Below are 13832 nucleotides of genomic sequence, written 5' to 3'. Positions count from 1 at the left end.
TTGGCTGTTTGGTGCCGGAGGCCTAGCTTTTGGCCTGTGTCAACTTTTGACATACCTTCCTCACTAAGCTTAATCACTTCTAGGTTTTGATTTGAAGTAAGAGATATGTGGGGTGCCTGGGTGGCTCAGTCAGTTGAGCGTCCGACTTCGGCCCGGGTCATGATCTCACGGTTTGTGGGTTCGAGCCCCCCGTCGGTCTCTGTGCTGATAGCTTGGAGCCTGGAGCCTGCTTCAGATTCTGTGTCTCCCTCTCTGCCCCTCCCCACTTGTGCTCTGTCTCTCTCTGTCTCTCAGAAATGAATAAATGTAAAAACAAAAAGTTTTTAAGTGAGAGATATGTGACTCTTCCTTTCACATAAACACTTAGAGGGCACCGTAGGGCTATTAATTGGCCTGATTTCAATATCATTGTGTCAGGGAGGCCTGAGGAGAGGGAGAGAGATGGAAGAGTGGCCAGTCTGTGGAATAGCCAGAGAATACACACAACATTTATTAAGTTCACTGTCTTATATGCATGCAGTTCATGGCACTCCAAAACAATTACAATAGTAACACCAAAGATCACTGATCATAGATCACCATAAAAATATAATAATGAAAATTTTGCAATATGAGAATTATTAAAATATGACACAGAGATATAAAGTGAGCAAATGTTGGAAAATTGGCTCCAATATCCTTGGTCTACATAGAATTGCCATAGACCTTCAATTTGTAAAAAACAGTTATCTGCAAAGTATAATAAGGTAAAGCATGGTAAAATGAAGTATACCTGTAATAAGTTGTAGGAGATTCTTGGATTGTGTTACCTTCCTCTGAAGAGTGTTGAGTTTTATTTTAATAGGCAATCAAATTATGGAGAGCTCATCTTTTGGGGGGAATGGGAGTAGGGGTTACTTAACCATGTTTAAATTTTGTTAAGACAGGTCTCTTTGGGTTTTTCCCTTAGTCCTCTGGCGTGACCCTTAGTCCTGAGATGATACCCTTTCTTCCAAAGCCAGCCTTTCTGGGTTTCCCATGGAAAGCCTGAAATGTTTCCCAAGTCCTTATAACTTATATAACTAGGCAGTTACCTCAGGGGAAAAATTGATAAAATGTAGGATCTCACTTTGTTCTCTTTCCTTCCTTCGAAGATTGTAACCCCTCCCATTTTATGCCTACTTTTGATCACTCTTCAGTGCTTAAAAATTACTTGTATTTTTCCACAGTTTATAATAGTTATCTGTGGAATGGCTCATTTGATAAAAACTACTCAGCTATTATTGGAAATAAAACATAGGAATATATTTTTGGGCAGAGCTGATAGTTCAGTCATTCCCAGGGACAGTGTTTGTGCTTTGGCAAGAATCTGTACAGCTGTTGGAGGATCTGCTGTGGCTCAGTAGCCTGGCTTGGTGGGGACAGAGTGGTCACTTAAGGAACCAGATATTTCTCTGCTGTGGAAGAACCATGAGAGTGGGACTAAAGGTGGGAGAGAGCTGAAGAGGTAGGAAGTTGGCTTCTTCCAGCCTTCATTTCCTCAGTACCACTGATGTGGTCAGGCTTTTGTGAGGGGTGATTGGAGATAAAGTATGTGGCTGTCCAATAGTGGGTGTTTATGATTGTGGAGGCCACTGAGTTGAGCTTTACCAAGGCTTGATCCAAATGGCACAATTCTTGTCATGTCATCTGGTGACTTTTCAGTCCTTCATGGAAGCAGAAGTGCCTTGTTCCCACATGAGGTAAATTGGAGTTGTCATTGTTACACCATAATCAAGAATATCACCATCACATCCATGCTGCCTACCTTTGAGGGGTATGTTTCCCCATGGTTCTTTGCTCTGTTGGTTAGGCTATTGTTAGTGTTAAAAGAAACCTAAGATAACAGTAGCTTAAGCAAAGTAGAAGTTCTTTTCTCTCTCACACAGTAGTCTGGGTGTAAGCAGTCTAGGGCTATTGAGGTGGCTACTCTGGGTCAGGGACTCAGGCTTCCTCCATCTTGTTGGTCTGTCATCACTACTCTGTCACCTTCATCTGGATGGGCCAATATGACTCAACACCACCCACCTTCGTTCCAAGCCACCAGAAGAGGAAGGAGGGCAGCTGTGGGCATGTCAGCCTACCGCCCCACCCCCACCCCCAGGAAGGACCCATCCCGGAAGATGCATCCATCACCTTCATACCCCGTTGACCAGAATTTAGCTCCCCACCTGCAAAGGAAGCTGGGAAATACCATCTTTATTTGGGGGTAGCCATGAATCCGTGTACACATCTAGAGTTCTACTACTAGAAAGGGAGACTGTAGGAGAGCCTGGGTGGCTCAATCAGTTAAGCATCTGACTTTGGCTCAGGTCATGAGCTCACAGTTCATGAGTTTGAGCCCTGCATTGGGCTCTGTGCTGATAGCTCAGGGCCTGGAGCCTGCTTTGGATTCTGTCTCTCTCTCTGTCTCTCTCTCTCTCTCTCTGTTCCTCCCCCTCTCACTCTCAAAAATAAACATTAAAAAGAAAAAAATAAGGGAGACTGCATATGGGAGGATAGCCACTAATCCAAGGTCATGTACCTGGGTTTTAGCTCAAGGGTCACTTTACAGAAGGAACCTGGCACTCCCTGGAGAGCCAATGGAGCACTGATGAAGTGAGAGATTTCCATGTGGTCGGCACATTTCTCCTTAAGGGTATCAGAAGACAAGGACTGTCACTCTAATGTAGATCATTTAGTGGATGTTGTGTGACTTAAGGAACATGGCTGGGTCCATAAGCCACTTGTCAATTCCAGACTTGTTCCCCAGTGACTACACCATGTAGGAAAGGTGTGCCAAGCTGAGGTAGAAAGAACCCAAGTGATACCAGTGTTTTAGTGCTGACCCTTCCAGCTTCACCCATGACTAGTAAAGTCACACCAGGTGTGCCCTGGTCTTTCATCTTCAAATTAAATTTGGGTTTGGATTGAATTGGGGTATGTCTAAGGTGTGTGGCTAGCACCCATGTTCTAGAATTGTAAGATTCCTCAACACTCCACAGCTTTGCATTAAAGCAACCTTCCATGGGGATGCAGCCACTTTAACTTCTCTGTAGAATTGAGTCGGAGGTCTGAATGTACGGGTACCTGGCATGCTTGCAGACCACCTGGGACCTGCAGACATGGGTTCTGTTTCCTTGGGCTTCCCTGGGTTGTGGTCTTTGTAATCAGAAGTCACTGCACAGCTTCCCATACAATTAAGCTTAATTTTTAATCTTTATTTTTGTTTCAAAATACTCTATTTCTGCCTTTAGAACTATTACATGTTCATTGTAGAAAGTGTAGAAAATAAAGGAAAGTATAACAAAGGAAGCAAAAAAAAATTACCCGCAATGTTGTTACTCATACTGGAATTATTAAGGCTTTACTGTAGTCCCTTAATTTTAGTATCTAAGAAAATATGAAAAATACTTATGTCTCTATTTCAGTTCATCAAATTGGGATCATACTATTCTATATACTGATGTTTACAACCTGCTTTTTTCACTTGACCATTTCCTCAAATCCTTAAATATTTTCAAGAATCTGATTTTAAATGACTGCCAAGGATTCTAATCACATGGATGTACCACACTGTACTTAATCAGTGCCCTGGACATTCAGGCTGTGTCTGAGTCTTCATTATTGTTAACTACATAGCAGTGACATCTCCATTTCACACGGACAACTTCTTAGCTCCTATCATAGATGCTATCATAGCTCCTATCGTAGATTCAGGTGAGCTCAGAGAGGTTGGATGGCCTGCCCAAGGCCACACAGCAAGTGAGTGATGGGTCCCGGCCATCTGGCCACAAGGCTGACTGCACCCTGCCCAACCGCCTCTCCCCAGTGCCAGGAAAGAGAGGGCATAGGTGTGGCATAGGTGTACTGGGGACGGTTGGCTCCTAATGTGTTGGTTTAGGTAGAAAAGAGTCAGCGTGGTTTCCCCAGGACATGCTGTTCGGGGTGGTTTGTGATGCCCCTGAGGAAAGCCAGCTGACCACACAGCAGCAAGTCGCCCTGCGCCCACTCCACTCCTGCCTGCTGGGGGCAGTGATGAACCCAAGCCTGGGTGCCTGAGTTCCAGGAGCCTCAAGGGGAGGCTGTGAGAGTGGGAGGCAGGTGAGGCCAAGCGGGCTTTGGCAGGGAGACCACTCAGCTCTTGCTCCTCGAGGCCCCCACCCAAGGAGGGCAGGAGATACGCCTGCCAGTGGCCTTGATCCTGGGGAAGGCTTCTCACCTGGCTCTGTCGTCCCCTGCGCAAACACTTTTGTCACTTCCTGAAGACCCATCCTCATTCTTACTTGGCACCAACCTGCTTCCTCTGAGAGGGACCACTGGGCTCACTGTCGAGTGCGGGGGTGGGGGCAGAGACAGCAGAGCAGGACCCGCCTTAGGCTTGGCATGGGTATCCCCTCTTTTGCTGGCTGTCACCGCCTGGATCACTGGGCTTTTGCCCTTACCTGACACCTTTGAATTTTAACCTTTCTTTGCTTTTCTCTAACAGGCAACCATTGGGATTGACTTCTTGTCAAAAACTATGTACTTGGAGGATCGTACGGTGAGTGCCAGACTTTAGAACTAGAAGGCTAGGGAGGGCCTGCCTCGGAGCCCATCACCGGGCACCACTGAGAGAGCCCACGCCTGCCCCAGAGTTGGCAGTGCCGGTGTCACAGAACCAGGGCCTCCCCCAGCCCCCACCCCACCGTGAAGACGGCACTGAACCCCTTGTCCACGGTCCCACCCCTTGTGACAGGTGCGGCTGCAGCTCTGGGACACGGCCGGCCAGGAGAGGTTCCGCAGCCTGATCCCCAGCTACATCCGAGACTCCACAGTGGCCGTGGTGGTGTATGACATCACAAGTGAGTGTGGGTCCTGGGGGCAGAGGGAGTGTGGCTCACAGGGGCTCCAGGGCCTGTGTGTGTGTGTGTGTGTGTGTGTGTGTGTGTGTGTGTGCTCACACATGAGCACACACGCATGTGTATGCCCACGTGTGTGCTTGTCTACTGACTGCAAGAAGACAGGTCCTTAGTGGTGGGGTGAGTTGCCTTCCAACACCAGCATGTGTCCACCTCCCCTGACTCTCCTGTGTACAGGACTGAGCTGGCCCTGCTCAGAGCAGGGGCCTCTATGTAGAACTGAGCAGAGATGCTCAGGAGGCTGGCCCTACTCCCACCTGCCCTCCTTGGCCCTGACGGCCAGAAAGACCCTTGTGGAGTGACTTCTGTGTGTGTGTGTGTGTGTGTGTGTGTGTGTGTGTGTGTGTGACAGTGTGACAGGATGGGAGCAGACACTGGTCTTTGGGCCAGTCTGACCTGGCAGCCATGGTTTTACCAGCTGGCATCCCAGCTCCTCACTGGGTCTGCTGGAAGGAGAGGCCAAGTGGAGCTGGGAGAGCACTTCTCACACAGCGCAGCTCTCGTAGCCAGAACAGCTGTTCTTGAGAGCAACTGCACAGCCCCGAGGGAGGCCCATCCCGGGGGGCCCAGGGCAGGTGCAGAGCTGCAGCTGCCCGGGCGGGTGCAGCAGAACACACCCGGTGAGCCCTTGTGCTGTGGTTGCGCCAGTGGCGGGAGGGCACCCTGGGCGCCAGCCACAGCACTGAGATCACGTGGGGAAACGTGTGCGTCCCACTGCTTCGAGTCGAGTCCGCGGTCCCTGGCTCCGCCCGGCCCCTCTTTCCATCCCTCCCTGACTACAGGCTCCCCACCTACCCTGAATACGGGTGAGAGATGGGGCCTTCAGCCTGGGTTTGTGCAGCCTGACAGGAGCAGGGGAGAGAGCAGTCTGGGGTAAACCGAGGCTTCCCGAGATAGGCTGCCTCCCCTCAGCCCCTCAGATGTGTGCGCCGCCGAGGGGTGGACATCACCCTGCAACTACTCCCCACGTCTTCTGACTGAGGAAAGGGCTGCCCTGAAGCGGACTTATCTCTCATTGCTCTTGTCTCTCCTGGGGCCGCCTTCCCCCTCCTGCTCACAGATCCTGAGGGTTCTCTTTGGAAATCTGGCCTTTCCTGAGCCAACCTGAGCTCCCCTCAGTGGGAAGCCACTCGGTAGGGCCTTCCTCCCCAGGGGCTCCTATGGTCCCCCTGCCAACACACACGCTTCCAAACTCAGCCAAGTCCAGTGTACCCATTTCTCATGCTCTTCTGAGCCCCCAAAGTCAGTTCTGATTCTCAGGTGGGCCCCTAAAACCACTAGTCCCTGTAGCACATTATGACAATGACCTTCCAACAGGGTGTCTTCCAGGGAGTGGTCAGCCACATGAGGGTCTCTGCAGGGCCCAGAGGCAGCAACTCCACAGACACATGGGTCCCCAGCCTGGAAGGCCCAGACCCAGTGGTCTGGGTATGAGGATGCACAGTCCCTGTCCTTCCTGCTGCCCCTTCCCACCTTGCCCCTTGCCCCGCTCGGGCTGGCTCTCACTCTGTTGTGTCCCCACTCCGCCTCCAGATCTCAACTCCTTCCAGCAGACCTCGAAGTGGATTGATGACGTCAGGACAGAGAGGGGCAGCGATGTCATCATCATGCTGGTGGGCAACAAGACGGACCTGGCAGACAAGAGGTAGGTATGAGGTGCAAGGTGCAGGGTGCTGGCGGGCCCGGCCCACCCTCCACTGCTCCGCAGCTCCTCCTGGACAAGGAGTTCCGGGATCGCGTGAGTGGCGAGTCTGTGCTTCTGATCTGTCCCCGTGCACCTGGGGCGCTGGAGGCTCCAAGAGCAACTGGTAGACCCTTGCCCCACAGTGTCTCAGCTCTGAAGCCCCACCTTGCACTGCCAGTAGAGACACTGCTCTGAGGGACGTCTGCACGGAGTGGTCTGGGGCCTGGCCGTGGCCACAACACAGCTGCAGACAGCAGTCCCTCAGGCCTCCGTGGGCTTCTGCTTGTGCTTTGTCTCTGCCCATGAGATGCCTGCGCTGGTGTGAGGGTTCTGGTCCCCAGGTGTGAACATGCAGAATTTCCTGTCTGTTGCTGTGTCTGGTTGGGTGGGACACTTCCTCCAAAGAGGCTGCTCCGTGGCCGCCTCCAGTGCACAGACAGGGCTGACTTAGGTGCCACCTATGTGCATTCGTCCACTTATCTCATGGGACCTGACTCAGTCAGATAAAGCAACGGGTCCTGGACTATGAGCTTCGTGAAGTGTGCTCTGACCATCTACAGAATTATCTGGCTCAGGGCCCGCGTTATTGGGGTCCTGTCCTTGACGTAAGGGGAATGAGGTTCAAAGCACAGGTCTGTTGTTAAGTAAGCCCTACGTATGAGGTTGAGGCAGTCACTTCTAACCTCACTGTCCTCCTGTGAAACAGGGACTGTTGACACCACCCAAGAGGCGATATGTGGCTCAAAGTGCTTTCTAGATGTGGCTGCACGGGATGGTGGACCCTTGGGGGTCGGGCAGGTATGGGAAGGCCCGCTGCCCGCTGCAGGGCCTGCTGCTGAGAGGGAAGGCACTGTGGAAGGAGAAGGGGAGAGCTGGTGTCCGGCCGTGCCCTGTGCCCTTCGTGCTGGACGGGGGCCCTGGATCGGAGCCCTGTCCCCAGGGCTGACTAGTGGGCCAGGCCCTCCTCATCTCAGGCTGCTCCCTCTGCCTCTACCGGGGGCTCATTTTCCCCCCTCCCCTCACTCGCAGGCAGATAACCATCGAGGAGGGGGAGCAGCGCGCCAAAGAACTGAGCGTCATGTTCATCGAGACCAGCGCCAAGACTGGCTACAATGTGAAGCAGGTAGGATGCGCCTGGCGCTGAGTCCAGCCAGCCGGGCCATATCACTTGTGGGCCTGAGGGGCTGGTGACCAGGCTGGGGCAGGCAGCCTGGGCACTATAAACCCCACCTAATGGGAAACAAGCTGACAACCTTCAGAGCTGGGAAGGCACACGAGAGGGAAAGAGTGCTCACTCTCGGGGGGAGGGTGTCTGCAGTACGTCATCATTAGCCACTATTCAGGCAGCCAGTTGCGGGGCCCCTGTAACATGCTGTGTGTCCAGCCACCAACTTCCAGGTGAGAGGAGCAGCATTTCCCTGGCATCTTACCTCATTTGGGAAGGGGGTACAGGAAATTCAGTTCAACCAGTATTTTGGGGTTCATGGCCTCGTGCTCGGCAAGTGCTCGGGGCTGTGCAGGGCCGGGTGGGCTTGGAGAAAGGAGTCCGCCCATGGTGTGGTTGGAGCTTGCAGGAAGCGAGGCCTGGGAAATTGAGCCCATCAGAGAAGCCATAGTGGGGGTTACTCGCCTCGCAGCAGGGGGCTCCCTAGGTCCCCAGACCCCCAAGGAGTCCACCGGTGGGAATCAGCAGGTCAGCGGACTTGGGTGGGAAAAAGCTACCCCTCCGTCTTCACTGACCTCTGACTGCTCTTCAGCCTTTCCTTCAGCAATGAATGCAGGCAACAGGACTCCGTGATGGGGGCAGTGCCTGTGACTTCATCACAGTAGACATCCCAGCCCTGTTCTTGTCACCTTGCGGTGTGACGGGTCCCTCGGCCTTTCCCCACATTGCCACTGCAGTTCAAGGGGTTACTACGGGACCTGCTGCCAGCTCTTGCTGTTTAACATGCTCGTGGGGAAGCAGATTCGCTGCTGTGTAACAAACTTGTCTTTAGAGATTTTATAAGTGTATTTCAGTTCATTTTTAAACCCCTGTAGAACTGATGTCACACACTTACAAGGAGCCCATAGGCTTCAGCAGACTGCCAGAGGGGTCTTTGGTTCAGGAAAGGTTAGGAGCCCCTGCCTTCAAGGAAGAGAGGGCTTGAAGAGGTGAGGAAGGAGAGTGTTGCAGACAAGGGTAACCCGTGAGCGCGGGTGCAACAGGAGGGGTGCTGCGGCATAGGGAGTGGGCTCAGTGAAGAGCATGGCTCCGCAAGGGTGTCACTTCCACCCTGCCCCCCCCACCCCCACCCCAGCAGTGCCTGGGAGCGCTACATCAGGCTGTCCATGCAGCAGCTGGTCTGGATGCGGTGACGGTTCACCCGACATGGATGGTGCCCGGAGTGCCCTCATCATGGCTCTGTTCACGCCCATGCCCTTCCCAGCACTGCTGTGGCATCTCCTGGAGCAGGGGCTGCCTGTCCCTGGAGCATGTAGGAGGCACTGAGCTGCTGCTGTGTGTGGCCCTGATGGGAAGTCATGGGCGGCGGGGAAACCACAGGCAGCAGTCCATAAGGCGGGTAGCTTCTGCCCCAGGGGTCAGGCGCAGGGAGATGCTGATGCCTCTGTTATCTTACCATGCTCTGGAACCCAGATGATGGTCTAAGCAGGAGTTAAATGTGGTCTGTCCAAACCCCATTTGGTTCAGGAGTCTTCATGCAGTGCAGACTCCTGGACTCTAAGCCTGATTATTTCTGCTCTCAGAGACCCCACACGGCACCCCAGGAGGTTCCTTCTAGCTGCCAGTTTGGCTGGTGGCAGAGGCTGTGACCATTTTGACAGGCAGAGCAGGGCTGCCTGGGGAAGGCCATGAAGGAAAGCTCCAGAGGAGCGACCGGGCCCTTAGCACCCTCGCTCACTTCTTCCTGCCCGACTTGGGGCCTCCTCTGCGGCCTGCCCAGAGGGTCCCATACGCCGCCAGGCCCACCAGTGACTTCCCCACTCGGGTCCTCACCACTGTTGGCCCTGCCACCAACCTGGGTGCTCTCATAGAGCTGGGCTCTAGGGTGAGACCATGAACAAGACCTACCTTATCTCACTTGAGTCTCCGGAGTTGGTGTATGTGGTGGAGGAGAAGGGGGTGTTCAGAATCTTCCGGTGCCTTAAACTTCCGCTTTGTGCTTGTCACCTCCTAGGTTCCATGCCTGCCGCACCTGACATCCCCATGCACTCATCCCCATGCTGCCGCACCTGACATCCCCACGCACTCATCCCCATGTGCACACATGCATGCACACGGGCGTACACACCACACACACACAATTTTCCCTGTGCACTTACGCAGACTTACACAGAAGCCCCACATGTGCACACGCCCTACAGACATTCCCTCACACACTTAACACAAATTCACAGATACCGCACATCCACATACTCCACACATATGCCTCCACATACAGCATACACATCACACTAACACCCACACCCAAACCCACAATGTCACAGTCTCACTCCTGTGTGCTCTTCTCTCAGAATTCTCTTTCCGATGTGACTGTGCGGCCCTGGCTCCCGGTAACCTTCTGCCTCGATGCCTGTGGACTCCTAGAACCCCCTGAGGAGAGGGTCATTTGTCTTGAGGGCAGGTTAAAAGTTGGTGCCCCACATGGCCAGTGGGACAGGAGCCCACCTAAGGGCCTAGATTATTTTCTGCACTGGGGTAGATCCCTCACAGTCACCATGACTGATACACAGCTCCTGGTGACCCATGGCCAGCCTGCCTGGGTGACAGGCCTGCCAGGGCCCAGACCTGTGACAGGTGCTATGGGCAAGGGAGAGAGGTTAGGTGCAGCCCCCTGCCCTCCAGGGCACAGTTAGCAGGACAGACAGGAAAGCAAGGCCCGGGTGCAGGGACAAGAAGAGGCAAGAGGGTAGGAGAACGTAAAGCTGTGGGCGACAGAGAGGGATGGGTGTTCATGCTGCCTCTCCCCCTCCTCGTCCAGCTCTTCCGACGTGTGGCGTGTCAGCTCTGCCTGGAATGGAGAATGTCCAGGAGAAAAGCAAATGAAGGGAGTATCCTTTTCCTTTGATAAGTGGTAAGTGAGTGAAAGATGCCGGAAGAAGCCATTTATCCATTGATGTAAGACTTAGTATTTTAGAGCAGGTGGGAGCCTCGCCTCATCTCCAGCCCATCCTTCTCTGCTGGTGAGTATCATGTGGGGCCTCCTCTGTGCCAGGACAGGGCTGAACTCCAAGGGCTTGAACACCTCATCCAGCTCTAACAGCCTAAGCTTCTACTTGTAAAGCATGTGGGGATGGATTGGGTAACACAGGGATGTTGATTGACAGTGTAGGGCGGGGAGTGAAAAATAGTAACTCTGCCCATGTTTACAGTGAACAATCACTTTGTATTTCATGGATCAGTAGAGTGTCTGCTGCGCAGGAAGGCCGTGTACATCCAGAACAGGTTCAACCCTGCTCTACCTGACACACTTCCTACCACATCCTGCCTGCTTCCTCGGCCCAGCCCTGCACAGGCCCATAGTGTCCACTGCTCTGTGGGACAAGGTCCGCGTGCCGCTTGCACGGTCTACCCCAAACCTCAGGTGACACTCAGAAGCTGAAATTGAGATGCAGAGAGATAGTCTTGATTTTTCCCAGTGGGAAAAATACATACTCTGCCATGTTACAAAAAAAAAAAAAAGTGTTCATGCGTATATACACAAGATAAACAAAATAAAAACGTATTTGCGTACACACACATAAGAAAACTGAGGTGTAGGAAAAATCAGAGATAAATGAATACTCAAAATATACGCCATGGCCAAAAAGTGGCAAGGAGAGAAAATGTGACCTTAGAAGAAGCATGGCTCTTTATAGTACTTAAAGCCAAAAGAGTCCCTCCCCTAGTCCTTAAGCAGGTGCCACAGAAACATCCCGGGACACCTGCAGCAGGCCTCAAAGCGCTGCCCGGGAAGAGGCCTTCTGTGCGGTGATCAGGCCAGTGTGGGAGGAGTGGCAGCCTGGCTGTGCATCTTGAACCCATTCCTCTGGTGGTTCTGATCAGTGCTCCTCCAGCCCACAGCCCCCGGGCACCCGTGGGAAGGGCTGGAGAGGGGGCTGTTGCCGAGGCCCTGCCCCGGGAAGTGGCTTCCCCCGGCAGCATCCTCAGAGTCTAAGTGACAGGCTCTGACTAGAGCCTGAGGGGTCAGTGTTGCTGCGAGGGACTAGAGCGAGGCACACTTAGCCCCGTGCTAAGAGATGGAATCCATGCCTGGCCAGCGGGCTGTCCACCTCCAGTGCACATCTATGGGGTGGGATCGATAGGTAAACAAGGCCTGAAGGCACTGGGTCACAGGAAGGCTTCTGAGAAAGGGCCTCTCTTGCTTGTGTTTACAGTCATCCCACAGCCCAAATGAGCTTTGCTTCAGGTGGGTAGGGGTGAGGAGTTGTATGAAGAAGAGGGGTGGGAACTGGTGACCCTGCATCCTTCCTCCCCAGGCCAAGCACAGAGCCAAGTCCCTAGGTGTTTGTGGAAAGACAGAGGATCTGCGTGGGGCAGCTGAGGGATGCACAGGGACATGAGCCAGGGTGGTAGCTTCTCTGTGAGTCATCTTCCTTAGCGCAGCTCCCTGCAGTGATCGACATCAAGCTGGACAAACCCCAGGAACCCCCAGCCAGTGAGGGCGGCTGCTCCTGCTAATGCAGCCTACCTGCCAGCTTCCCTTTGACACTACTCGCTTGTTGTGTTGCTTCCTATTGGTTAGCTTCCTAAGGGGGGTGGGAAATGAGCTTATCAAGATGGGAGGATTTTTCTTTTCTCTCTGTCTCTAGGAGTAGGGTGGGGTGGGGAGGGAGGCTGGGCATCAGGGATCACGTCACTCTTAACAGCTGTTACTTAAACAACTATTTTTTGGTTTGGTTGTAATATATTGTACTTTATTAAGATTGCCAAAAACTGTTAAAATTTAAAAAAAATTTAAAATCATGTGTATACAACTTTTTGCCAGATAAAAATGTAGTCATTTTTATTTAAAAGATGTGCTTTTTGTTTTTGTATATTTGTAAACTTACAGAGAACCTTTTCCACACACCTCCTCCTTCCTGTCCTCTTTGAACCGTTAATCACCTCTGCCCTCCTCCCATCCCAGCCCAATAAATTCCAACAATTAACTGGGCAACTTAATTAGGCTCCAATCCCAGACCCTACCAAACAGGGCCTACCTGGTTAAATCAAACACTGAACAAAACAGCCTCTGAAGAGGCAACTTTTAACTCTGTCCTTCTTCCGTGGCCAGAGTGGGACATTAGCCATGGCCCCGAGGTGAAATTAAGACCCTGTGGACAGCAGGGAGCCCGGCAGCAGGCCTCACTGGAATTACTCCTGCCTCTCCCCTCCCCTCTCTGAAAAGCCCTGAAGGGGGTGGAAGGCACTTGCCACAGGCAACCTGTGTTCTCTGTGGTCCACTCAGTTATTGGCAGATCAAGAGGTCATCGGAAGGAAGGATGAGGTGCTGTCGGCAACCGTGGGCTTGTGTCCATGTGTGGTTTATAGCCTTGGGGCACCGTGTGTGGTTCTGAAATGTTCTAACCAACCTTCCCATCATTCAGCCCACAAGTGTGGGTTGAATCTAAGGGAAAGGCAAAGAGAAACTCAGTGTGTGCCACCCTGAAGCCTTCCTCTTTGGACGTCTGGGAAGCTAGAGCCTGTATCACACAGTATTTGTCTGTGATTGGGGAAGGGAGGGTGGACTGCGGTACCGCCACCTTGAAGATGCATGTGCAGATCCTCGGTTGCTGATACTATTGAGTGCCGTTCTGGAAAAGCTGACCTGATACATTTCTGCCCCACTGGCATAATGCAGGTGTAATCTTTGTGCACTTACCTTTGTGGCTATCGTAGCAGCACTCTGGTTGCCTGAGGGTACTGCTGAGGCGGGGTCTCTAGAAGGCTGCCCAGAGCGCCGTCCTTGCCATTTTGACTCTTTTCTGAGAAGGGCTTAATCCTGAGAACCTGTAAAATCTCTGAAGAGAATTCTAAGTAATATAACCCCATTTGGCCAGCATTCCAAATAGACCCACACTTACTGAACCTGCACCTGCACAGAGCCAGGCAGTAGGCAGAAACTCTGTCCCCACTTGGTAAACCCTACCCTTGAGGCTGGCATTGACTCTGCCTCCACTGCTGTGCGCATGTCCTAGGTGAGCTAAAGGACCATCTGGAAGCGGTAGGAGGTGCACCTCCACAAAGGAGAACTCTAAAGTTGTTG

General features: G+C 52.6%; 1 protein-coding gene across 1 annotated transcript in view; it reads left to right on the top strand.

The window, feature by feature from the left end:
• Positions 1-12546, top strand: part of RAB6B (RAB6B, member RAS oncogene family) — a 57334-nt gene extending 44788 nt beyond the window's left edge. Inside the window, 8 exon segments of the mRNA XM_030328885.1 lie at positions 4487-4540; positions 4736-4841; positions 6432-6543; positions 7612-7705; positions 10566-10583; positions 10586-10627; positions 10629-10635; positions 12201-12546. Of these exon segments, the coding sequence (XP_030184745.1) occupies positions 4487-4540; positions 4736-4841; positions 6432-6543; positions 7612-7705; positions 10566-10583; positions 10586-10627; positions 10629-10635; positions 12201-12265 (498 nt within the window). The 3' untranslated portion in view covers positions 12266-12546.
• The last annotated feature ends 1286 nt before the right edge of the window (positions 12547-13832 follow it).

The sequence above is a fragment of the Lynx canadensis genome, chromosome C2, assembly GCF_007474595.2.
Source record: "Lynx canadensis isolate LIC74 chromosome C2, mLynCan4.pri.v2, whole genome shotgun sequence".
Lineage (NCBI taxonomy): Eukaryota > Metazoa > Chordata > Mammalia > Carnivora > Felidae > Lynx > Lynx canadensis.
This window is presented reverse-complemented; position numbering and strand designations above follow the sequence as displayed.